Here is a 26,872-nt window from a genome sequence, read left to right as displayed (position 1 = left end):
TCCAATGTATGCTTCAGACACGGGTCACGACGAGGCGTTCCCCATAGCGACCCCTAGAGGACGCAGTGTCTCGTTCCCTACTCAGGGAACCATAGTTACATAAGTAACCTGAGACGTTTTGTTGTTTCCAAGTAAATGCCACCTTGCTCAGAATTGAAAATGGCGTAATTGTGTCACTGTTCTTCTAATATGTATATGCATAATTCGTTAATTTCGGAACATTCTAGATTCTCTGTTAGCGTTGACTCATTATCCCTGATTTAATCCTCTAACGGCATTGGAAGCAGATGGTTCGCCTGTGGGAACCAGAGAACCGACTCAGAACCATAGTTGCCAAGTCCGCGTATTATACGTGACTTTGGACTTCTTTTTTTGTAAAATTGCGTGAAAAAATCCCGGGTTGCGGTTTTTGGGGTTTATTTTAAAAAATATGGTTGCTTGTTAGGGAAATCTGACAAGCAACTTCGTTTCTTTATTTATGTTCGCCGTATTCTCCAATGCATTGGTTGACACTCTGTCTGCTCACAGTTAATAGCCAACCAGTGCAATATTATAAGTGCTGCAGCTTAATTTGCCAAATGTTCCGCCCCCTCCTCCTCCTCCTCCTCATTGGAGATAATCACGTTCAAAAAGAAGGCGCGTGACGCTGTAATCCAAGCGATGATAGAAGTAGACGTAGAGGAGTGGGGTGACTTTCTTTTAGCCTACTTTTTTAAAGGGGTCATATGATGCTTTTTTTAAAGATCATTGCAGAGTCTTAACTTTGATAAAGAATATCTCTTTGGTTTTGAGACTTTAGTCTTTGCAACTTCAGGGATCTTATCTATGCACAATCAGCTTGTAACACTCCAAAGAGAAAGGAAAACTTGAAACAGCATCATATGACCCCTTTAATTTTTACAATGTTTTTGTAATGTATTAATTATCATGGGCTATAATAAAAAAAAAGTAGTTCTATACTAATACTAAAACTATATAGCCTATACATTTGGTTCTAATAGCCTATATTTTAGTAGACTATAAATATGTGGCTATGTTGCAGCTCCCCTTTGAAGCTCTTGTGTTTTTCTCCTTTTCCATCTCTCCAATCCTATTCTGCTCACAGGTGATTGGAGATGAGTTTTTTGTTCTCCCTTTGTTGCAGTTTGCTGATTTTTGTAAAATAACATATCTGTTTTTGCTTTTCAGATAAAAGAGTGGTTTCAGTTTAATATGTTGCATGTTCATTTATTGGTAATAAATAATTGATAAATAATATTGATGATGATAAAAAATAAAAACAAATATTGGGCTTGTTTTTTAAGCTGCGGTTGCTTATTTATCTTGCGAGAGTTGGCAACAGTGCTCAGAATCTTTATCGTGTCGTACTGGGAAAATACTCTGACACAACCCACAGCACTGTGCAGTGTGCACAGCAAAAATATACAGAGCGCAAAGTGTAGTCCGGTTTCTGAACAAACGACTAGTGACTCTTACGAGCCGGTTCTTTTTAGTGATTCAGAACACTTAAAGGTGTAATAGGTGATTGTCTTCAGAAACATTTTTTTACTTCACTTCGGAACATTCATTCACGGATTTGCGCTGCGCAGCGTCTTCACACACAGACGAAACTTACTAGAGAAGTGTGACATAATATACCTCTGTAAATAAATACTATTTAAATTCACGTCTCGCACACTTAAATGCCGTTTGTATGGAACATATACGCTCGCTTGGAACTGGAAACATGGCGGAATATCCGGTGATGTACACTTCCTAGGGCACTCACGGTCGAATAGAACAAACGTCGCACGTGATGAGAGATACATATGAAATCTGCAGAGCAGGAGGGCGCGAGGATTGGAATTGGGAACCGCTGATGTAGCCTATTGTAATGTTGTCTCTGGTGTTCTGGTCTGTGAGCGTAAATGCATTCAGAGGGCGTGGCTTTGGATGGCGGTTGCAGGGAGCGTGGGACCTTCGCTTTCAGTGCTATCAGGCTAAAGTTAGCATTTTCCAAGATCTCCGACTACACCTTTAATGAACGTGGAACGTTTGTGTTTTGTGGTAGAAAGCGAGACTGCGTCAATGCAGTTACTGACTAGGACATATAATTAAATGGCCTATATTATGAGTTTTGCTGAAGTGGTGTTTCATAAAAAATATAAATGAATGACATGATAATATATAGGCTAGAATCAGTCATTGTCATCTCTAGAAAGTCTGTGAAAAGTCTCTCACTATAAACACAACATTTGAAAGAATTCTTTTATTTGTTAGATCAGTTCTAAAATGAACCAACTTGGCAACAGACTGTGAAGGGAAGTGAATGACCATTTCTTTTTTCAAAATTACTAAAATGATCATTAATAGAACAATGAAGGAATCAGAATCAGTTGGATGAATCGAAATAAGAATTTCCCATTACTAGACTCACTGGAAAACTCTCATACACTATTGAACATACAGGTCATAACATCACTCACCTGTCCTCTCTATCCCAGGTTTGATTAGATTGGCAAAGAAGATCAGAAAAACGCGCAAGTATGACATCATCACAACTCCCACCGAGCGTGTAGACATGGCGCTTTTAAATGAAGAAAATGACGAAGACGACGACTCGACCCTGTTTGATGTAAAGTACAGGTGAGTACTTTACCACAACATGCTTTATGTGCAGTGACATGAAATGAGAGCTTTTCTATTAACTTTTGTCCTCTTTTAGTTATTTTTGTTTATAGAGGTGTTCCCGTGCTTTTTAAAATGGACATTTTAAAAACAAGTTGAAGGGAGGGGGACTAGCCTAATGCCTAAACTAGTGGCATGTGGGTCTGGGTCATATTTGATTTTGTTTCCAAGTCTGCATGTTAAATACCTTCAATCTTCACAGGAAAACAGGATTCAGTTTCTTCCCAGATGGTTGGCAATAAAAGTAGTCCGTGCAATGCAGCTACATATTTTTCTCCAGTTAATATGACATTTTAAATGTTTCAGTAAACAGTGGCAGCATAGTGGGAGCGCCAAGGAAATGGTGCTAAATAGAACAAAGCCTGAAATGTCTAAGGACTTTCATCTCATTAGAATAAAATATTAATGGAAAATGCCTTCCTAAGCACTCGATGCATATTTAAACATTTTACTAAGGAAGAGTGTTTATGTGCTACCTTTCTGCCGGAAATGTTTGGTTTTGACACAGACTTTAGTTGTTAATGTTTTAAAATGCTAATGCTTCCCATTTTTGTGTTGCTGGGCATTAACTAACATGGTACTATAATCTCATTTCAAAAAAACAAAAACATGTTTTAATGTCCAGTAGTTGTTTAATGACTATGAATGTTCTTGGTGTGTGACCTCACAGGTCACAATGGAAATAGTTGTGTTATTTGGAAGGCTAGTGAGCGTCAAGACTTGACTTCTGCCTTCCGTCCAATTGTTCTTTGACTGAGAAACTGCTTCCTTTTTGCTGGGCATGGCTCCCTGTTTATCAGCTTTTTATTGGCAATGTAGTCGATAGTGAGGCAAACCAGTTTAGACCAGTTTGACAACTGGAAACTTGATATTGTTTTAGTTTACTTAACCCTCTCATTTAAATTCTTTGCTTTTTCATAGGCGAGTCATTGTTGAAGATCTCTTTTAAACCCCCCTGGATACCTCTGTGTGAACACATCTATACAGGAATTGTGCTCCCTGCACCTCTGATTTGATCCATCCTCAGAGGCTTGAAACCTCAGTGGAACAAGAGTTTTACATGTATTAATGTGTTTTGGCATTCCAAACCAGCATGAAATCTGATGTTTAATATAAGTTTTTCCTGTTTAAAGCACAGAAAGTTAGGCTAATCAAAGATTAAGGGGGAAAAATTTTTTTTTTCTTTGCTCCAAAGAAGGGAGACACTAAAATTAGTCCTCCACAAATTAATTATTGCTTTAATTATTGCACAACTTTTCATATTTTTCCTTTCGCCCAGAAACATTCCAGTCGTTTGGTAGAAAGTCTGTAATTCAGTATAATACATTCAATATTGCCCTTGAATGTACACTGAAGCTATTTTAAGTAATATTTTTTCAAATGTAATTATAATATCATTAGGTTTTTTGTTTTTTAATAATTCCAGACTATTAAAATTATTCTACACATGGAGCTCAAATGTTAAGTCAATCACATTGTTTTACTTTAAGTGATTTAGCTGTGCTTGAATCAGCTCAAAGTTTCAAATGAAAAGAATAGTTTTATATTTGTGATGGACAGAGAATTTTTTTTTTTTTCTAAATCTGACTATTGACAATGTTAAATGGATGTTTATGATCCAATACTGAAACTGTCTTTATGAGATACTATTGTCTGTATATACTGTATGCTAATTATTTATCTGAAATAGTTTATTTTTAGAAAAAAACATTTTGATTTAATAAGAGTAATATGTTTCAAACCTCCTCCCTATATTTTGAGAATGATTAATTTACTAACCAGTAATTGTGCATATTTACTGTATAAGGGTTGAATGTATGTGTGAAAGAGGATGGATGTGGAGTTGAGAGATTATTGTTGCCATATTGCTGCTCTCCGAGGTTGAGGATTGTTTTTTTTTTGTGTCCTTTTTTAATTAACTGTTTTTAGTGGAAAACTGCAGTGCCACACATCATGAAGAATTTAAACACATATATATAGCTGTTATCGTATCAGACATATTAAATTATATTTCCCAGATTTAGAGAAGCATTGAAAGAGTATCTTTGAATTATATTAAAGCTACAGCGATATATTGAATTATGGGTGGCACTTTATTTTAAGGTCCAATGCAATTCTCACTATTAACAAACCATTAACTATGACTTTTGCTTCAATAAACTACTAATTTGCTGCTTATTAATAGTTAGCAAGGTAGTTGTTAAGTTTAGGTATTGGGTAGGGATGTAGAATATGGTCATGCAGAATATGTGCTTTATAAGTACTAATAAACAGTCAATATGTTAATAATAGGCATGCTAATAAGCAACTAGTTAGTAGTGAGAATTGGTCCCTATACTAATGTGTTACTGAATTATGTGACCTTATCTTGATGCTAATGTGAAGGACTAATGTCCAGCATCTAAGGGCCAATAAGAATGTGTATTGAATTATAAATTGTTTATGGTGTAGCTGTTCTTGTCGGACTAGAAACTGAAGTATGTAATTCTCTCTCCCTCTGTTCTGCTCTAAATGTTTCCAACTTCCTAATTAATGTATTTCCTACAAATCTGAATTCATGCTTTAAAGTGAAGGAGAGGAATGAGAAGTAAAAACATGAATTAAACACGAGCGATTGCTGATGGCTGTAAAACTGCACGGTTATGATTAAGTGTTATTTCTGCACTGTCTTGTCTAAAGTGTTTTTTTTCCCCCTTTGGCATTCTGTAATAATTGAACATGTCTTAAAATACATGCTTTAACTTTTTCCTGGTTTTGTCTAACATGTTTGCTAGTCTGAACACTGGACACCAAAAAAAGGTTTTATTATATCAACAACAGTCTTTCCAAAGAAAATTTGTCGATATGCTAATTGTAAAATATTGTTTTTGAAGTGTACCAAATCATAAATGTACTTTTTTTGGTTCTTGATTAATAGAAATACTTTCTAAATGAAATAAATACAAATCTTAATCCAAAAGATGCATTAGAATTATTCAAACAAGGTTTGTCAAGTGTGACAAAAACCTGGTTTGATCTTGAATGTGAGCTGGCATATCCAAGATCTGCCACAATCTTGTTAACCAGTAACAGCTCAAGAACAGAATAACATACAAGTCAAACACATTTTCCATCTGTCGGTTTCCCTTTAGCCCAGTATTAGTCAAGCTTTAGCTTTAGCACAATATTTTGGCTAACTCAACAAATAGATGCAAATGGCAAGTTTCAAAATTAGTACTAATATGCAAATAAGGTACAAAGATGTACAAAGACAACTTTGTGCCTTTTTTCTTGAAGTGCACCTAAAATGTATCCATGTTGATAGCCCTCTTAGTTTTATTCATTATTACTTTGAGTTATAACATTATCATGTTTTTTTTTTTTTGTAGAGAGTTTCTTACTGAGAGTTCGAGAGAGTAAGGTTCACTAAATGTCACTTCATTAATTGCAGAAGGCAGACACATTTTGTTCCACAAAACAATTATGGCTTTAAAAATCCATTTGAAGTTTTATGTGGAACGTTGGTGTTAAATGATCCTTCAATACTTTGTGGCTGTTCCCCTCTAAAATAACTTGTGAACCACCATAGAGAATATTGTAAATTCTCTTTTTGCCTGACATAAAGGGCTTTAAAAAAAAAAAAAAAAATGAATAAAAAAAAAATTCCTGTGATAACTTCTTTTAAAACAAACTTTCGCTGAACTGAGTCATTCTGTGGCTACAGCTACTCACCCGTTGGTCACCCATAAGCCTTTAAAACATGCCACAGTTCTAGAAATTTGCATATCAAGACATCACGCCACATGTTTCTCAGAAAATATAGGCTAAACCGTTGTTATGGCTCAGAGATCATAAACTATTTCACTTTTCCCAGACTGGATTCATTTTGTGGCATCTCCTGTTTTCTCAGTTCCCATTTCTCTTTTTATTTAAAGACTAAAACAATTTATTAAAGGAATAGTTTACCTAAAAATGAACATTTGCTGCAAATGGTCTTGCCCTCAGGCCATCTAATATGTAGAGGAGTTTGTTTCTTAATTGGAACAGATTTGAAGAAATTTAGGATTACATCAGTTGTTCACCAATGGATCCTCTGCAGTGAATGGGTGCCGTCAGAATCAAACAGCTGATAAAAACATCAGAATAATCCACACGACTGCAGTTCATCAATTAACGTCTTGTGAAGTGATTAAGCCATTGCTTGTGGCCAAAATACGGATTGCTTGTGGATTGTGATGTTTTTATCAGCTGTTTGGACTCTCGTTCTGACGGCACCCATTCACTGCAGTGGATCCATTGGTGAGCAAGTGACAATGTTAAATTTCTCCAAACCTGTTCTGATGAACAAACAAACTCATCTACATCTTGAATGGCCTGGGGGTGAGTAAATTTGCATCAAAATGTTAATTTTTGGGTGAACTATTCCTTTAAAATATAACACTTTATTACCTGCATGACTTTCTTGTAAGTTGCCTTAGTTCAGAGATCCAGCGTCCAACTTAAAATATGCATTTAGACCGAAAGAACAACAAGGATTCTACACAACCTGTCACGGTTGTGTAGAATCAGCAGCTCTCATCTCCACAAACATCTGGGCTATTTTGGGTGTGAAGTTAATAGGGTCCCTAACCACACAGGTCATTCAGTAAAAACAGAAACAAACGGATCCTCCTTTCTCCTCAAAAACCAGACACTGTGGTAATCATTAACATCCTAAAAGCAGGAAACATGGGCATCTCTTCTGAACATCCTCCAAGCTGTGACCCGCAGTCAATTGCGGTTTAGTCATATTGGTTACAGACCGTTTCTATTTTTTTCAAAACACGGGTGCTTTTACGGATAAATACATTCATTATGACTGATGGCCTGCGGACATCTGTGATGAGATAGTTATCTATTTTTAACTTAACTGGAGACATAATAAGAGCAATATGTAGTGCAGCGAATGCTCCATGTCAAAAACACGACAGATCACATGGTTCAATCCACACGAGGAGCTCCTCACTGGGCTGGTGTTTATGCAGAAATTTTTTTCAAACATTTCTCTAATTGTGATTAACTGCCTCCAGAAAACCACTAGCAAACAACTTCTAGGAAACAGTCCTTTTATTAGACCTCAAAGCAAATGTAATTCAATTTGTCACTCAGCTATTTTTGGAAAAACTTTTTTTTTTTCTTTTTATGCAGAAATTTTTTTCAAACATTTCTCTAATTGTGATTAACTGCCTCCAGAAAACCACTAGCAAACAACTTCTAGGAAACCGTCCTTTTATTAGACCTCAAAGCAAATGTAATTCAATTTGTCACTCAGCTATTTTTGGAAAAACTTTTTTTTTCTTTTTGGTGGAGGAGGGCAAACATATAGTGTCTATTTTAAAGATCTATTTTCAATAGATTTATTTATAACCATTAAAAAATTAAGTAATATTAAACACGTTCACATTGAAATTAAAGAAATGTAAATATTTTATAAAGGTAATTTATTTATTTTTTTTCAGACGTTGATCACACTACATGACTTTTTATCCTTTTTTTAATATATATGTAACCAATGAAGTAACTCTGCAAAATAGTTTTTCTAAGAAAGGTTGTTTTTCATTGTTATGATAGGATATCATTTCTGCATCGCCCTGACATTTTTTTACTTAATGGCCGCTGAAAATATTAAAATTTCAAAAAGCTCAATGTGCACTACCATTCCAATTTTTTTTTGGGAAAAAAAAAAAAAAAAAGTAAAAATAATGGATGCATGAAATTTATCAAAAGTGAGAGTAAAAAATTGTTACAAAATATTTATTTTAATTAAATGCTGTTCTTTTGAAATTTATATTTAAAAAAATCCAGGAAAAATTACATTTTAGCATATATTAAAATAGAACAATTAATTGCAATTGTAGTAGTATTTTACAATATTACTTTTACTGTATTTTTTTATTTATTTAAATGCAGCATCGGGAAGCATAAGAGACTTTGAAAAACTTTTTTTTTTTAAGTTTACTGACCTCAAACTTTTGAATGGTAGTGTGTGCATGAATAAATTGAAAGGAAAACAAAAACCATTATGTCATGTCATTGACCCTTCTATCACACTGGGCAGATGAGTACAGCAGTATGTTTTTTACTTTTAAGTTATCACAAATACATTCACTTAAACGTGTAATATGTCACATACAAAAGAATTCCAAAACTCCGCCCCCACCCCGAAAAACCCTCCTTAGATACAGAAACATGTGGCTTTAACAAATTCCACAGTTTACGCACTGAACATCTCTTCACGGTTGACCATCCTTGAGTACACAAGAGTGTGTGAACAGCTGTGTGTGAACTGGATTTGGCTACAGTATCTCAGCATGGGGCTGCACACGCTCTGATAGCTGCCTCACTGCAAACATGTTAAACTACACCAGTGTGTTCAGACGGTTGCAGTGCACAAGTTCCACAAGTATTACTGCACATCAATGCAAAAGTTTTTACGCTTGCTAATAGTCACAACACTTACTCACTGTCTTTCTAAGGCAACTTTATGAAGTGTCACATGATGCAACATGACATCATCTCTCACTTGAGGCACTACATTATTGTCCAACGTATCGTCTAAAAGAATTTATCTAGCAACGTAGTGGTAAAACCCCTTTAAAATGTTAATTAATTCTTAATTGTACCATGTTAAATTTAACAAGTGACACAACAGTCCTACATTCAGTCATGCTGTCTGTGGGCTCAGCAGACACATAGACTGTAAAGGCAACAAATAAATGACACTTAATTTAGCCTTTCTTTTTTAAACACAAACTGTCCCAAAAAGCTACGACTAATTTTATCCTCTCAGATATGCCTCCACCTTGTAGCCAAATATGGCATAAAACAAAATCTGAACAAATAAGACACTTAAAGGGATAGTCACAAAAATGAAAATTTGATGTTTATCTGCTTACCCCCAGGGCATCCAAGATGTAGGTGACTTTGTTTCTTCAGTAGAACACATATGATGATTTTTAACTTTAACCGTTGCAGTCTATCAGTCGTATAATGCATGGCAATGGTAACAAAATCTATGAGTAAAAAAAACATGCACAGACAAATCCAAATTAAACCCTGCGGCTCGTGACGACAGATTGATGTCCTAAGACACGAAACGATGACTGTGCACTGTGTAAACAATGAGTGACGTATACGCGCGAGAGATCACTTCCGGCGCTTGCGTAAACTACGCCAGAGCGTGTACACACCTCACGCACCGGATGCCATGCGCGCCCAAAGACAGTTGGACATAGTGGTGTATTAGAGGTGCTTTCACACTTGGTTTGCTTGCCTGGTCCGAACCAGAGTTCGATTGCTCCCCCCTCCCCCCGCTGGACTGCGTTCATATTATTTTATTTGGGTCCGCCCCGCAGTTTGTTTGCATCATCAAGCCAGCAGCTGTTTACCCCGTTGCTTAGTAACGACGGCACAGGAGAAGGCGGCAAATGCATAACATTGCTCTCTGCACTTTTATATATTTACGTTTTTGAACCGTTCGATTTGTTTACAAAGCTTTGGTACATAACGGCACTTACGTCTGCCTTACGAATGTACTGCAAATGCTCTAAAGAACGCTGAAGGCGAACAGAAATGAGATATACAGCTCTCTGTTTGCAGCGCGTCAGTCACACTCGTCAGGAAAGTGAGTGAAACACACACACAAACACATTTTTATCAAATAATACGTCAGTAATAGTGGTTCACAACAGCAGTGAACCGTACCGTAGTGCACATGAACCGTACCCCAGACCACCATTTTTAAGCGGACTCGGGTACGGTTCGCGGGTGCGCACCCGAGTTCGGAAGACAGCGTTCACATCATCCAAACGAACCGAACTCTGACGTCAATCGAACCTGGGTGCGCACCAAAAGTGCTAGTGTGAAAGCACCCTATGAATCATGTAAAAAAAAAAACATGGGATCTGAACAAATAAAACAATGGCAAGAGACTTTTTTTTTATAAAATAGCCTTAATTAGAGATGAAAGACCTTCTTAAGGTTGAACGCTTCAAAAGAAAGAAATCTAAAAGAAAAAAATCCCCCACCGTTCATATATTGCAGTCTCACATTTGGTCAGAGATTTACCTGAAATATTCAGGTAATCCATATTTTTCACATCATTTCTTTCTCTCTGCATGTATAAGGTCCAGTGTATGAAACCATTTGGAATGAGGCTGCAAAAGCTCATGTTGGAAGTTGACATGGTCCCGTGTGCAGCCGCAGCGCCCCCTGTCTGTGAAGAGCATGTAAAGTTTGAAATTCCAAAGGCATTGTGTGCGGACTGGCACCAGATGTGTAGTGGTAAGTTAGCGTGTCGTAGTAGTGGTACTTGACTGATTTGCCATCAGGATCATGAGCGAAAGGCCAGAAGCCATACAAGTGGATCTCGTCACAAAAGCGTGTAGCCATGGTGTACATCAGGAGTCCGGTGGTGGGTCTTTTGATCTGGACATGATTGGTCAGCCAGTACCTGAAAGAAAATCAATGATTACAAACATAAGACCATAATTTACTATACTCACGCGCATACTTTCTTAAAATTAGTATGATCTATACTGTTTTATATTTATACTGTTCTATATCAATTACATAAATAAAATCTTCAGAAAACAGAAAATCAGACATTACTGTTCAAACATTTGAGATCGGTAAGAATTTAGGTTTTTGAAAGAAGACTTATGCTCACAAAGGCTGTATTTATAAAAAAAAAAAAAAAGTAAAAACTGTAATATTTCAAAACACTGCAATTTTAAATATTTAATACATTTTAATAAAGCAATAAGCGTCGTGCCTAACAATTCCCCTTAGCTGTTATAAATTCACTGTAAACCACGGCTTCACGGGGCTTATTGCTTTTGTAAAACGGCTATTCTATATAAGTAGTAAGGTTTCACAAAATAAAACAGAGCAAATAAAGTGTAATGATATTAATAAAAACATTATTCTTCCACTAAACAATGTAGTTCCTCAGAAACGGTTGTGGTTCCAACAAAGTGGTTGCCAAGCAACAGACAAACGTAAACAAAGGTGTATGTTTGTAGAGTAATTTACAACAGCTTCGAATTTAGCTCAACCAATCAGAATCAAGCACCGGAACTATCCGTTTTATAAAATGCAATTTATTCCTGTGATGGAATTTGGATGGAATTTTTAGGAGCCATTAGTAAAGTCTTCAGTGTCACATGGTACTTCAGAAATCATGCTAATATGCTGATTTGGTGCTCTAAAAACATTTATTCCCATTATTTATAATAAACAGTTGTGCTGCTTAAGAGTTTTGTGGAAACTGATACGGTTTTAGGACGTTTCTATGAATAGTTTTGATAGTTCAAAAGAACAGCATTAAATTAAAAACTTTTGTAACATTATAAATGTATTTCCTGCCACTTTATCAATTGAATGTGTCTTTACTGAATAAAAAATATTGATTTAAAAAAAAAATAAATAAATAAAAAATTTGAACAGTGGGTGTATAAGGTTTTTAAAAAGTGCCAGTCCAAATGTAACAGGGGATTATAAAATCCTAACTGTGTTTAACAGCTAAGGTTACTAAAAAGGAGCCTGAGCTCAGCTGCTGAATTTAGGCTAAATCCGCTTTTTAAAATATTCTCATGCTAAACTCGGCCACATCCAAAACCTGATAGCTGTGCAGCTCTTCCACGTTTAAAAGGAGGATATCACACAATTGAACAATGTCCATTAAGATGCACTGAATCTTCTCTAGTCCACTCACCCCTGAATAGCCCTCACAATAGGGCTCTCTCTGTGTATCCGAGAGGTGTCATTCATTCAGAACGGGTGAGGAAATAGGGGGGCCTGGAAGAAAGGAGTTTCAGATAACAAAGGGGATCCCATATCTTAAAGCTACCTCTGGACTTTGTATGGCGGAGTACAGATTTCTTTATTCTGATTCATTTGGGATTAAAGTAAAACTCTAATAATGTGAAATATTACAGTTAATAAAAAGTGTTATATTTCATAATATTTTAACCTATAATGTATTCCTGTAATGGCAAAGCAGCCATTACTCCAGTTTCCAGCGTCACATGATACTTCAGAAATCTTTCTAATATTCTGATTTGATGCTCAAGGCACATTTCTCATGATCAATGTTTAAAACTGGTGTCCTGCTCAATATTTTTGTGGAAACTGATCAATCTCTTTCTATCTTTATTGAACAGTATTGTATCAAGTAAATATTATCTCTGCTAATGCTATAAATTATAGTGGGCACTGATTCAGACCTATTCAAACTAGTAACCTAAGCTATCTTTGTGAATTATTTATTAAAAGAACCAGCTCATAAGAATCATTGTTTTGCATCCCACAAGGACAACTCAATAGACTCAACTCAAAAAGATGCTTCTTGCCCTTATTCCACAGTCTTTCTATTGTAGCATTCAATACAGACTGCAAACCTACAGTCAAAACACATAAAATGTAGTTTCTTTTGCTGTAACACTGATGATTTAACAAGAACAAATACATTTTCATGCAGCTACTGAAAATAGGCATAAATAATTTTTTTTAGATTTTAAAAATGGGTTTAGATGCACCATCTAAATGTATTTAATGACTTTTGAAAACTTGTTCATTTAAACTACACAGAATTTTGTTGATTCCTGAAGTACGTTTGACAAGAAAATACTATTTCTGTTTTTCTACTTCAAAATCTCATTTTTAATTCAATGTGCTAAACTGTTTCTTTGTAATTTCTGAAAATTACTAGCAATCTGAAAAAAATAAAATAAAAATTAGGATCTACACTGAATTTTTGTTCATTTCCAAATGGGTGTATGCAGATAATGTAATTTTTAGATGAGCTATTCCTATACAAATGTACTTTGTTTTATCATTTGAACAACTACAACATATTGCAATTGGAATATTTTCATCAAAACATCATTCATTGAACAGCTGTCTCTTGCTTGACCTTTATTCTGGCCGTGGCAAGCCATGTTATACAGATGGATCTAAGAAAAGCCATCCTCAGCTAGTTGCATTGTAAGGATGGTAAGTTCCAGATACTCGGCTCTGAGGGAGGGCTGAACGGCAGACTTAAAATATGTAGAGGTCAATGAAAGAGGCAAAGGTTGCGCTATTTAAAGACAACCAACTACAACTGAGCCCAGAGGGGATTGAATTCATTGAGCGAACTAACAAAGACCTTCTCTAAAAAATACAGATATATAGATGCCAGTGTGCACTTAGTGTGGGCCTCAATCCATTTACAGGAACAGTCCTATGCTGTGGTCGTGGGGTAGGATGTGAACATATTGATGCCTGAACTATAAATAGCTAGAGGCTTGATACACCTGCTTCAGCGTGCATTGGTGTTGAGTATAGGCTTAAATGCACGGGCACGTACCCTCTGACAGCATGGAGCAGACGCAGGGAGGGGAAGGCGGTGCGGACGTTCACAGTATGCAGAAGAATTAGGCGGATGGCCCACTCCACTCGCTCCTCTCCTCCTTTAGCCATGAAGGCAGGGATCCACAGCACACTCCCGCTGAGGCTCTGCAGCCTGTGGACAAAGCGCTGCACCCACTCCTCACTGTTCAGGTCCTGAAAAGCACGCTGCACCACAGAAGGGTTCATAGTCACCAGACTGGTGCGCAGGCCCACATCAGCTGCATACTCCTCCACTGGAGCCAGGTTACACCTTGGAAACACACACACTCTCATGGTTAGGTCTTGATATTATCTCAAGTTAGTTCCTTTATATATTGTATATGTAAATGCCTATGCCTGTGTGCATACATATGGTCAAGCCTTAGTTTTCCTCATCAAGCTAGTAACAAGCTATCAACACATCTGAAGTTTATTCCACTCTGCATGCCTGCTTCAAAGAGACTACATTACACACATAACATACTCTACACAAATGTGTCAATGTAGAACCTTCAAATAAGTATTACATTTTCGCTGTTGCCAAAAGGGGTGCAATAGAACATTAGACTAAACAGCCTTCCTTCACAGTTAGTTTTCCTATAGAGTGCAACATCTGGGTTCTGGAAGTAAAAATACCACTTGTTTTCTCCATATGGGACTTTTTGTTTTAATGATAACTAAAAAATCCTTTAAAAGACAAACCTATTGTCTGCAAGTTTGTATATATCATGGATTAACAACCTTGCAGACAATATTTCTTTACACTTTTTTATGTATTATACATTTCTTCATTTTTAATTTGACTGTCATTTGTAATGCTTCATGGGACTGTAGTTCTTTCCCTCATTAAACCCATTAAGCACACAGTCTTGTATTTGAAGCAAAAAAGTATTTGAAAATCAGTAGTTTGTAATATTCACCTCAGAGCTGGTCGATTTGGTTCATGGCTTATAATGCTTTAATTAAGACTATAAAAATCTTTGGAAAAAAAAAATACTATTTCAGGTCAATTACTGCCACAACGAAGCAACAATTTGACGTGTTTTTCAGCAAGTAATTTAAAGGTAATATTTACAGCACATTGATTGAGTAATAACACATTAGATTTAATGGAACAGACCTTTGAAAATAACTGTCTCTCTCTTCATGTGTTTGTTAACTCTAGATCAATGCAAAAACGTGTGTCAACTGGACTGCATGTTGACAGAAGGCCTGCACACTTCATTAAAGTACGTTTAACTGGGGTCTGGGGATCCTCAGAGGTCCATGGAAAAGTTTAGAGAAAAATAAACAAATAAACAAGATTGATCAAATTTATACATTTAATTAAATTTAAAAAATCTATATATAGTACAGTATTGAGAAGAAAACAGTAATAAAGCATTGAAAAATTATTATAAATGTGTAAAATATGCAGGAAAATATTTAAAAGAATAAATTGGGTCTTTACATGAAATAGGCTACTGTATAGCTACCATTTAAATTTTAGGATGGGGGTCCCTCACATTAGGATGATCATATTTGGGGGTCTGTGGCAGATTGAAAAGCCCTGCCAGACTATTGAGCATCAAGAATGACACAATGTGACCTATAAAGAGCAAAAAAGTAAGAGTGAGCAAAAGACCTTCACTCCGGATTTGCTTCATTTTAAAACAAGTAATTTATCTTTGTATAAACTACAGCATTAATAATACAGTACGCATTATCTTCTCACATGCAGAATGCTCCTGCAAGTGCCTTTTAAAGCTCATCCCATCATTTCACTTAAAAAAATCCATAAAGACACACAGAGGTGACTTTAAAGCAAATACTGAGCACAGTGTTGGCATTATCATCTTGCCACAATACCTGGAAAACCTTTCAACACTGGCACCATGCCGACTGCTGAGGCTTAGCTGTCATGGTCACACTCCCACACAGTCTTGTCCTTGCCCAGCAGAACAGCCATGCCAAACGCACAGGAGGGATTTAAGTTCCTCCATTACTTAATCTTTGAGGCTCTGTATGTCCCTGGACTGGAGCTGAATGACATTAATGTCCTAAAAGCACAGCTAGGCTGATAAAGACTCATTTAGGATTGGGAATATCACAGTATTACACAAGTGTGTCACAAAGCACACTGCTGTACATGTTTTTTTTTCCAAGCAAACAGCTTTAGGCTGTACGCAGAGCATTTTACAGGCAAGTGAACTTTAGTCACTTTTAGAAGACCGCCTAATTATGTTTCCGGGGATGTGGCTTAGAATGACTTATACAAATGTCATATTGGCTCAGCTGGTCACTAATTGCAGTATGTTATTATCACCCTTCAGTTCTGAAAGCCTTCCGACAGTACGAGTCAAGCCTGGATGTACTGACAGCTATTTCAAAAGTGCATTGTGTCACATACTGATCGTAATCTGTTTGAAATCCAACCCTTTTTTAAGCAAGTTTAAAGTTGTAGAGAATGGGAATACCCGGCTGCAGAAGATAAAAACAGCACGAACAATTAAATAAAAAATGTGTCAATTAACGTCATAATAAATTAACATCAGCCTTGCAAACGTGCCGATCTGAGGTATTATACTCATGATGAAACCTCTGTATCTGAGGTTTTTGCAGCCTGTTATTCATGAAAAAAAAATAAAAGCTAATTGTGCAGGTTTAAAATAAGAAATAAAGTCACACTGTGAGATATAAAGTCACAGTTACAAGAAATAAAGACCAATTTATGAGAAATAGTGGCAATTGCAAGGCAAAGTCCCAATTACCTTTTTTTTTTTTTTTTTACACTGAGGCACAAACTGTGTTTTATGGTTATTACTTAAATAAATCAGGTATTAAGGACCAAAAAGAAAAAAAAAGTCCAAATAGGAGACAGAATTATTTCTTTTAGAGAAAAAAAAAAGTTCTCCACTGCTAGTGTTAGGACATTGTTTTATAATTATTCTTTAAAGCTAGTTTAGGAAGACTGATTGTTTGATGGGATTTATTGCTTGATTCAGGATGAGAGCTGGCTAAGGTTACATCAACAGAGCACAAACTGTGAAATGCTACGACACGAGACAGAAGAAAAGAAGTTTACCTAATGACAAAGTCATGTGAATCAATCTCTCTGCCGCAGCTGCTATTCAGTAATATCCCAGAGTTCCCTACGATGGCACATTGTTTGTAATGCTGGTTCTTCATTGGAGACACCGTCGGCAAAAGGTGGTACAGGTTCTCAGAGATGTTTGTGGTGCTCTGGCGGTCAAATATATAATGAATTACATCCCCGGGTTTAAAGGTGCTCTTAAGAATTGAGATGTCCCTCTCAGCATCCAGGAACCTCAAAATGTGTTTCCTGGAAGAAAAATGAAAAATAACATACTTTATGAATGCTAAGGGATAAAAAAAAAAAATAGAGTATTAACAGGGAACCACATTCTTTAGAAATGCCATACTGTGCATTTGAAAAAATTCAAGCCGTACCTGATGAGGTTAGACAAGGTTCTGTTGAAAGTCCATTTAGGTGAGGATGAATTGCTGGCTTTGCTCTTTATGTATGGCAGTGGAATTGGAGAAGAAGAGACTTTGCTTTTTCTATAGGTGACTAGTGAAGTAGGAGCAGCATTCAGGACTGAATTTCTGATGGAGAAAAAAAAAACAGGTTTATGCGCATGTCTACCACACTTCACTGTTAGACACAGCTACAAATAACAACATAACATCTGTCAGCTCAAAATACTGACAGCTATGTTTTGGTAAACCCTGTAATGAATTCGTGAAACCCTGATAAATCAGTAATATAAAAAAAAAAACATTTTAAGTAGACTTAAATAATCAGCATGCAAACAAACAGAAAATAGAATACATTTAAAGACTTATGTGGTTGTAAGCATCAATGATATTTTCTCAGGAAAACACCATAAATCATAAGTGATATAACAAATCAGATTACAAACCTGTTGGACTGAAGGACAAAGCTTTTTAAGTGAAACTTCTGTGAATCCTCAATGTTCCTAAGAGCAGAAGGCATAAAATATTCATCATCATTATCCAGTAATTTGACCATTAATAATGCTCTCCGAGTAGATAATTGAGGCAAAGGCGATTAGAATTTGAATTATAATGATGATGTTTATTTAGGATTTTAATATGAGCCACTCCACTTTTAAACTCTTTAGAATATTTTGATGGTACAAACCCAAGGTTATGGCTAGCGTGTTTTACCCTTGTTATTATTGATTAATCATTTGACAAAAATAAAGTGTTAGAATATAATACTAAAACCTGGAGGAATCACCTTAAAGGAACAGTGGCTGAAAATGTACTCACCCTCAGGGCATCCAAGATGTAGATGAGTTTGTTTCTTCATCAGAACAGATTTGGAGAAATTTAGCATTACATCACTTGCTCACCATGTGATACATTTATTTCAAACATGCAGCTTTTCACGTCAAGATGTTAACTGATGGACTGTAGTCAAATTGATTACTTGTGGATTTTTGTGATGTTTTTATCAGCAGTTAGGACTCTCATTCTGACCTGACGGCACCCATTCACTGCAGAGGATCCATTGGTGAGCATGTGATGCAACGCTAAATTTCTCTAAATCTGTTTTGATGAAGAAACAAACGCATATACATCTTTGATGGCCTGTGGGTGAGCAATTTTTCATTTTTTGGTGAACTATTCCTATCAAACATGACGGCAAGGATAATAGGTAACCAGTGTTGGGAAGGTTACTTTGCAAATGTAATAGGTTATAGATTACAAGTTATTTAAAATGTAATAAGTAGTGTAACTATTTCAATTACTTTATTAAAGTAATGTAACTGATTACATTTGATAACTTTTTGATTACTTTTCTAAATTTCTAATGAATGTTTTTAACTGTTAATCATTTTCAAATATTTTAAGCATGCAGGTAGGATTAACCAGTTAGTACTCAACACTCATTACTGTCAGACTTTCAAAATCCTTCAACGCTTGAATTAAGATTATAATAATTTAATTTTAAAGCACAGCACTGGAATGCACTTTTAAAACACTGGAACAATTTTTTATCACTCGCCATGGTGGCAACTCGGACAGTTTGTAGCCTAAAGCTTTCAGCGGCAATGTGGATTGATGTAAGCGGGAGACGTGGTGCACTGATAATTAAAACGAGAACCAATCAAAGGCATCAGAATAGTAATAGATTAGTTACATTTATTTTGTAATTAAATTACGTAATTCCATTACATGTAACTAGTTACTCCCCAACACTGTAGGTAACTGACATCATGCTGTTAGGCAGTTAGGACAGGATAGCATTTTCTCTTTGAGCAAATCAGTCCTATGTGTCTACCACTCACTGTAATGTTCTCCATGTCTTCCCCAAAGTCATGGCTACGTGCATTATTAAGCAGACAGGGCACAGATCTCTTAAAATTCTGGGGAGCAACTTCAAATGCAGATTTAATGGTGGTGTTGCTTCAAAGCACTTATAACTGCTCTGAGATATACCCATTAGATCTTTTGTTTGCTAAAGAATTATATTCTAAATTGCAATAAATTATAAACCTCACCAATAACTTAAGCAAGAATTAGATCATAAGCATCGTCTAATGCCTTCTGACAGCTAGTAAATGAGGTGTGAAGTTTCCAAATTGGAATTTTAAAATTATATTTTGTCTCTGGGATATTTTGGGTTAGCAAATATGAGGGAGTAAATATTCCCTTACCATGCGTAATTGATAAATTGTAATCAGTGCAGCAGAAACATGAAATGCAATCTCACAGTATAGAGCAAACAAGCCAAATACTTTGCATAAAATGTCAAATGTGGCAACGCAAAACATGATCCATTTAAAAATTAAGCACTATATGCACACCCTGGCAGCATACACTTGTGTTTGAGTGTTGTTTTTTCATGCAATTATTCCTACAATTAATCCATCTACACACACTCATTCTTCTCACTCAAGAGCTTTAAGGTGTATGTGCCGAGACAGCTAAATTATGTAAGCCTGAGGATTTCTGCTACAGGGTCCAATTATAGCTGAGGAAAGGCAAACAGTTCATTTTTGTCTCCAGGCTGTAGCTTTAAAGTCACAAATCAAACAGTAATCCCCTAGCTGCCACAAACCACAGATCAGACTGTCTTTTCACTTGCCGTGAATGGGCACAAACAGAACACACTCAAGAGTAGAACAAAACCACAAACCAACAGTCATCCGTTACAGAGCACCAGGATCAGCTGCATTTCTCTCATGACTCTCATACAAAGTTTCACACTCAGCAAAGTCTGAAGGACTCATTTTGGAGACCAGCCAAGAATTAATAATCAGAGTCTATACAATATTCAGCAAAACTGGCTACAAAATGTGTTATCACTCTGCTGGTAACTAACTCTGAATGGACAAAAGATTAACTTTAAAAGCTTTAAAATATCCCGTATACCCACCAGATTCTACAGAACTATATTCAGCTACATCAGGGGTGTCAAACTCAATTCCTGGAGGGCCGGAGCCCTGCAGAGTTTAGATTCAACCCTAATTAAACACACCTGTTCCAACTAATCAAGTCCTTCAGGCTTATTTGAAAACTACGTGGTATGTGTTGGAGCAGGGTTGGAACAAAACTGCAGGGCTCTGGCCCTCCAGGAATTGAGTTTGACACCCCTGAACTACATCAAACTATCGTGATATCAAACATGTGAGCTGTTCCCTTAAATTGAAGTAGCCTACCCACAGCCTATACACAGGCTGTGCCTTTGCAAACAATAGTCTTCGGGACAACACATTGTCTCCCTCTTTTGACTTAGACACAGTATTACCGTTTGATGAAAGACCAAACCAATCCTGCAGGAAAACACAGTTTAACATGTAGTCTGTGTTTTAAGACATTGTGGCAGGTCTAAGCTGACTATTTGCTGCTCCAAAATGGTTATTAGCTGGTCCTAGCCAATCATTTGCTGGTCCAAGGTGGCCATTAAGTTGGTAAGGTGGTGAATCATCTTGGAACAGCAACAAATCAACCTCAGTGGTCAGGCTGGCTTTTTGGAATATGGTAGCTTGTCAGACAGCTGTTGAACAGCTTAGACCACCTAATGACCAGCTTGAACCAACTAGACCAGTTATTTTCCAAAACACAGCTCCGGTTTAAGACTGATTTTGTTATAGAAAAAAAAATACACAAAATAATCAGGTAAATAAAATGTACAGCTCTCAGGCATTTTCTGTATACTCATGGTATTAATACGAGCCAATGTAATACGCAGCTCAGGCTAGTCCTAAATGGACTGACCATTGTTTGGGCTTCTACAAAGTCTCTCGAGACAATCAAAGCACGGAGGACAATGTCCTAAACATAAACAGAGTACAACTGCGCGTCGAAACAAACAGGAAGACCAGTCAAGAATGTGATATATTCATCCGTTTATTGTACATTAATCGAATGTACTTACGCGATTTCTTCCTCCACTTCCGATATATCAGCTATAATCACAAATATAACCAGGGCTGTCCCGATTCCAAACATCAGTATTCGGAATTCAAAAGACATGACTTAACCGATACGCGAGATTCTACAGATGCGTTGAACTATAAGCGTAATAGAAATCTGTTCTTCTTTCACACTGCTTCTTTACGCAGGGCAACACATGTAACGTTCCTCCGTCTCCTCGACAAAGCCGAACCATTCTAACTGCCCGTGCAGGTTAACGAACAGTTGTCTGCAAATATCACGTCCATCAGCTTCTTCACAAGTAGTGTAGAGATGAGGCAAACGTGAACGTCCTTTCTTCTCTTCTACTGCGGCCGCTACTGCTCGGAGATCTGATGGGTGGCAGTTCCCTTGAAACTTTGCCTGCAAGGTGCATAAACTCACATATGAATCTTATGCATTCAGTTAAGCCGCGTAATTGGTATATATAGGCAGAAGGCGTGGATTTGAAATTGAATATGAAATATGATTCCCCCTCTCCGTCTTGCTCTCTTTGTTTCTATTTGACAAAACACAGACACAAACGTTTGGTTTTCTACGGTGAGGACTTTCCACTGACTTCTATTGTTTGTATATTGAGCTAATGGTCTTTTCTAACCGCTAATCCTACATTCTTGTCCTAACCAGGTGCGACGCGGCAGGGTTACAGCGGAAAGGCATTTATTTGTCTAACAGCTGCACGACGCGACATAATCAAATCACAAATCACAGCCAATCAGAACAGTTCCCTCCGTCCGCGCGCTTTCTCGTGCCGCACAACGTAAAACACCTTTTATTTTCACGACTTTCCTGCTGTTTTTATGCTTTTCATAATTTTCTTTGTGGAAAGTTTGATTTGTCATATGATATCCAATATTTCTCCGATTCCACAATCAACCTTACTTCATGAGAGTTTCGTGTGGGCGGGGCTACGCAACGCTGCAAAATATTTCTATTTCCTGTAAATGTGCAAGACTTTGATTCATTAGCCACTCTATAAATAACTAGGAGAATAACAGAGTGCAGTAACAGTAAAACTGTATTTTTTTCAAATTAATAGCCTACCAGTTTGCAATCAAGCAGCATAAAGCATAATAACAGTTAGGCCTACCGCTAATCAAAATAGCTGATTCTGAATGCAGATTTTTGTGGGACAACAGCAGTAATTTCAATAGGAATCCACACAATTAGGAATTTCATGTGAGGGCGAAACATTTCTAATGCAGATTTTGCAACATTTTACAGGTGGTCACATGGATTTGCTGCACTGACCAACAGAAAGCTACTTAGTTTGAAAGTGACTTCTGTGTGTGCTGTGCTTCATCACTACACTATGTTTTGTATTTATTTATTGTCTTATTTTGCTAATTTGACAGCACATTACACGACTGATTTTGTACAGCTAAAATAACAGGAAGCGGCCGACAAACCTTGCACATTCAAGTTAAAAATGGCTGCCCCTGGATTTTGCCATAGCCTATATTTATATGGAAGAAAAAGTAAGTGCAGTATGTTAGTATATTCTTGCTCGTCCGCCTGTCAGTCACAGCTGGTTATAACAAATTTAATTGCTGGAGGTCACAATGTCAATGTGCTAATGGGGTTTTGCCTACATTGTAGGGACATTTGGTCATTTGAACCCCACTACAAACGCACACACACAGACAAAAGCAGCTGCTGCTTCAGCCAACAGTCCTTTCATCTTTGATTCTGACCGTCTCTGATTTAATCGAAAGGTAGTAAAACTTTCATTTGTAAGAAGGTTGTTTCAGTGATCTACAGACCTAAAACAATTAGGCAGCATACTTGTTTTATAGCTAAGATTGACTGGTTATCATGATCACTCACCAAGTGTTTCAGAACACCAGATGTTATGAGAGGTATTACAATTTGCTGTCTTTTTAAGAGTGCATCCAGCAGATGTAACTGGAGAAAAAAGCTGACAAAATGTTACTTACGAAGATTGTGGATGACAGTTTCCACCGTCTTCCAGGCTCAGGAATACACTGAAACAATCCTGGCATATCATTTCTAAACCTACAAATGAAGAAGCTTCTCGCGCCGTGAAAGATGTACTGTTTATATCACTGTTTCTTGTCAGGTCTAACATCTTCACTGCTTATGAAAATATGCTGCTTGTGTAGGCAAATGTAAGTTTGTATTAGGAAATACTGATATAACAGTAAAGTGGGACACTTTGGGATTTTTATTCTATGTATTCTATTGTTATTATTCAAATATCATCATACACTGCTGTCATCCCATCATGCATAGTGAGGATAAACCTAATATTCTTTTTAGAAATGGAAGAATACATACAATGATACAAGAGTAAACTGTCCTACTTCACCTATATTCAACCTATTAGCTGATGGTTGTTCATGATTATTTATGAATTCCTGCATCAAGTTCATCTTGCCATTAAGCTAACTTTTACTATTTTGTCAGCTTAAGATCTGTAATTTTCTTTCTTTGTCAAGGTTCTGAGAATATTTGCAAATTAGCTCACAAAAGTGGTGTTTTGTGCCCACAACCCTATAGTGAATTTCTGAAAGAAGCAGAAGGAATCTTATTTGAATAATTCTGATACATTCGTGTGCTTTGTGCTGCCAGAGATGGCCTAGAAATGGTGGTGTCCATGGAGAAAAGAGTAAGGAAATTAAAAAGGGGGTCATCTTTCTGCCATATTTTTAATTTGTCCTTACAATTGCTTTATAGGGAGTCTGTATGCATGATGGGTTGTGAAAACCTTTTGATTAACATTTTGTTTATGTGTGTGCGTTTAATATCTAGGCCAAAATGCTTAAATCTTAAAGGTTCTTTATTGGCACCTATGATTCCATGAATAACCTTTAAAGGGGTCATGAACTAAGAAATCAAAATTCCCTTGATATTTTGACATATATGAGGTCATTGTACTATATAAACATCCTGTAAGTTTCAGAACTCAAAACTTTCTCATTAGTCTATAAACAGCTTATATTGAAGCCAATCTGCCAAAACAACAGGTTGTGGAATGTGCCACTTTATGACGTAATAATGTGGCTAAACCCCACCTCCACAGAAGAAGATCAACGCCTGCTCCTACATCACTGCCTGCTAAGCCCCACCCACTGATTCGCAGTCTTTGCATTGCATTGTCTTCCTTCTGATCCCAGCATTAGGAAAGAGTGGATGAACTTTATTTTTAATGAAGCTCCAGAACACGTCAGTAAGAACTTGGTCCTTTGTTCACTTCATTTTACCGCGGATTCGTTTACAAACAAGGCACAATTCGACACAGAATTAGGCCTGTCACGATAACAACTTTTTGTTGTGCGATATATTGCCCCAGAAATAATTGCGATAAGCGATATTATTGTCATTTTAAAGACCATTTTATGCCACTGAATATATAATCATAATGTAACAGCATAATAATGCAAGAAGGCCTACACACTTCCAAATGACAACAAACTTTTAATTTTTAAGAATATTTAGATCATGGAAATTAAGTATCAAAATATTAGATACCTTAAAAACTTGAATAAATAGTAAATGTTCATTTTCTAACAAAAAGTGCAAAGTAACAAGTACAAAAAAAGAAAAATGCACAAAGAACTTGTATGGAGATTTTTCCATCTACAGATTTTTCCCGGACCTTCTTTTCTCTGTAAATTAAGGGTGCACACTATTTCTGAAAAACACAATCACTACTTAGCAGTCAGATGTCCGTATGCACAAAGGCACAGATCCCTAAACAAGACCATATCTGCAGATGAAACTTTGTTTGTAGAAGCATTTTTTAATTTTGAACTAGCACCAACTACACCATGTTATGTATGAGAAGCTGCAAAAGACACAGGCGCAAGAGGAATGTAAAAAACACGGTGACATTCATTTTTAAGCAAATATAATGGGCGATATATTGCGTCACCAAAAATTATTGAGGTCATGTACATATATTGCGCAATAAGTCAATATATTGATTATTGCGACAGGCCTACACAGGATTTTCAGAAAGATTGAAATTTAAAGATGATGCTGTGCTGACTATGTGGATCTGACAGTAATGTCGCACCACACAAGTTTGAGTAGGATAAATACCAAGTTCTTTCATGAAACTCTAGATGGTGCAGGCTGATGGATCCTTAACGTAACTGATTATATTCTTAGCATTAAATGACTTGTCACAAGCTGTTTGGTTCATGTTGCATACGCAGCCAATTACATAACTCACGTTACTTGTAATGCGTTACCCCCAACACTGGTGGTCACTATTACTTTGTCTGTTATTACAGATCGTTTTTACTGATATGTACAAATATTTATGCATAACCTAACCTAATTCACATCAGTGTCCATTTATGAAGGATGTAGGCTGTCAAACTGTTAGCCAATCATAGCAGTGGGCGTTTACTTCCGAGTCTACAATCCGCCACACCTCTTCAAATAGAACGTTCCGATGAGGGGGGTCAAAACAGAACAGAAAATAGCCTATTACTTCTAAATTATGATATTTTTTGATGTAAAAATCACTATAAGTGGACCTCAGAGAACAGTACAAAATAATAAAAAAGCAGTTCATGACCCCTTTAACATCCATGGAACGTTTCTATTCCAAAAAGAGGTTCTTTATAGTGAGAACAGCTCTTTAGATTTTTAAAATGTTCTTCACACAAACACGTGTCTACACAGGACACGAGCCACGACCATTGTCGCTTCACCTCGCAACAGCTTAAAGCTGTTCACATTGGACACGACAAAATGACTGTTGTAATTTCATTTGTCCTTCGTGTCAGATATCGCGCAGCCGTTTGAAGTAGCCTACGTCAGAAATAGAACAGGGCATCAGTTTACTGTCGGGAATTTGTCCTGTTGAGTTGCATTGCAGTGTGTCCAATGTAAACTGATTGAGTTCTACCATCTTTTGTTGCATCGCATCAGGTGTTCAATGTTCACTAAAAAGGTTCTTCTATAGCATCACTGCGAAAACCCTCATTTTGGACCCATCAATACTAGTGTACTGAAGTGAAAGCAGTGAAAAAGTAAATAAAATGCAGTTTAACTGTCTTAAAGGTAACTTTGAAACTGTTTGTAGGTCTTTTTTCATCTTACCGACTTGTACCAGGCTACTGAAGCAGTCGGAGAGTCAGCGCGGAGCTGCCTGCAAATAAATGAGCAACATTTCATGTCAGTGAGTCACAACAGTTCTTGAATGCCATGAGCCAATATAAATCATCTGCTGCAACATTAAGGTAGAAAATAGTACCCATATTTCCATCAGCTCAGTGTGCCATTGCTCCGGACCCAGCTTAGCCCTGCATGTGCAATGTGTATATCAAGTTATCCCATGGAAAATGACCATGCTCCATATCCAATCTGCTTCTAAGGATTTCATGAAGGT

The 26,872-nt window shown here is 36.7% G+C and overlaps 1 protein-coding gene and 1 pseudogene across 1 annotated transcript; one reads left to right on the top strand and one right to left on the bottom strand.

Annotated features, from left to right (window-relative positions):
- LOC107690409 (membrane protein FAM174B-like) overlaps positions 1-3,830 on the top strand; it is a 4,946-nt pseudogene extending 1,116 nt beyond the window's left edge.
- Positions 3,831-10,682: 6,852 nt separating this feature from the next.
- Positions 10,683-22,145, bottom strand: LOC107690408 (alpha-2,8-sialyltransferase 8B-like). Its single transcript, XM_016488743.1, has 6 exons — positions 21,470-22,145; positions 17,982-18,038; positions 17,509-17,664; positions 17,123-17,380; positions 14,036-14,329; positions 10,683-11,137 (listed from the first exon to the last, which is right to left on the bottom strand). Exons 1-6 carry the CDS (start codon positions 21,565-21,567, stop codon positions 10,852-10,854), a joined length of 1,149 nt encoding a protein of 382 aa, XP_016344229.1. The 5' UTR covers positions 21,568-22,145; the 3' UTR covers positions 10,683-10,851.
- Between the last annotated feature and the right edge of the window lie 4,727 nt (positions 22,146-26,872).

This window comes from Sinocyclocheilus anshuiensis, unplaced genomic scaffold (assembly GCF_001515605.1).
Source record: "Sinocyclocheilus anshuiensis isolate Anshui unplaced genomic scaffold, SAMN03320099.WGS_v1.1 scaffold609, whole genome shotgun sequence".
NCBI lineage: Eukaryota > Metazoa > Chordata > Actinopteri > Cypriniformes > Cyprinidae > Sinocyclocheilus > Sinocyclocheilus anshuiensis.
Note: the sequence above shows the minus strand (reverse complement) of the source record. Positions and strands in the feature narration are given on the sequence as shown.

Coding starts and splice junctions, on each gene's coding strand:
- LOC107690408 (XM_016488743.1), bottom strand. CDS start 21,567: ATGTCTTTTGAATTCCGAATACTGATGTTTGGAATCGGGACAGCCCTG. Junction 17,665..17,981: donor TTTGTCCTTCAGTCCAACAG/GTTTGTAATCTG, acceptor TTTCTCCATCAG/AAATTCAGTCCTGAATGCTG. Junction 11,138..14,035: donor CTGCTCCATGCTGTCAGAGG/GTACGTGCCCGT, acceptor ATTTTCTTTCAG/GTACTGGCTGACCAATCATG.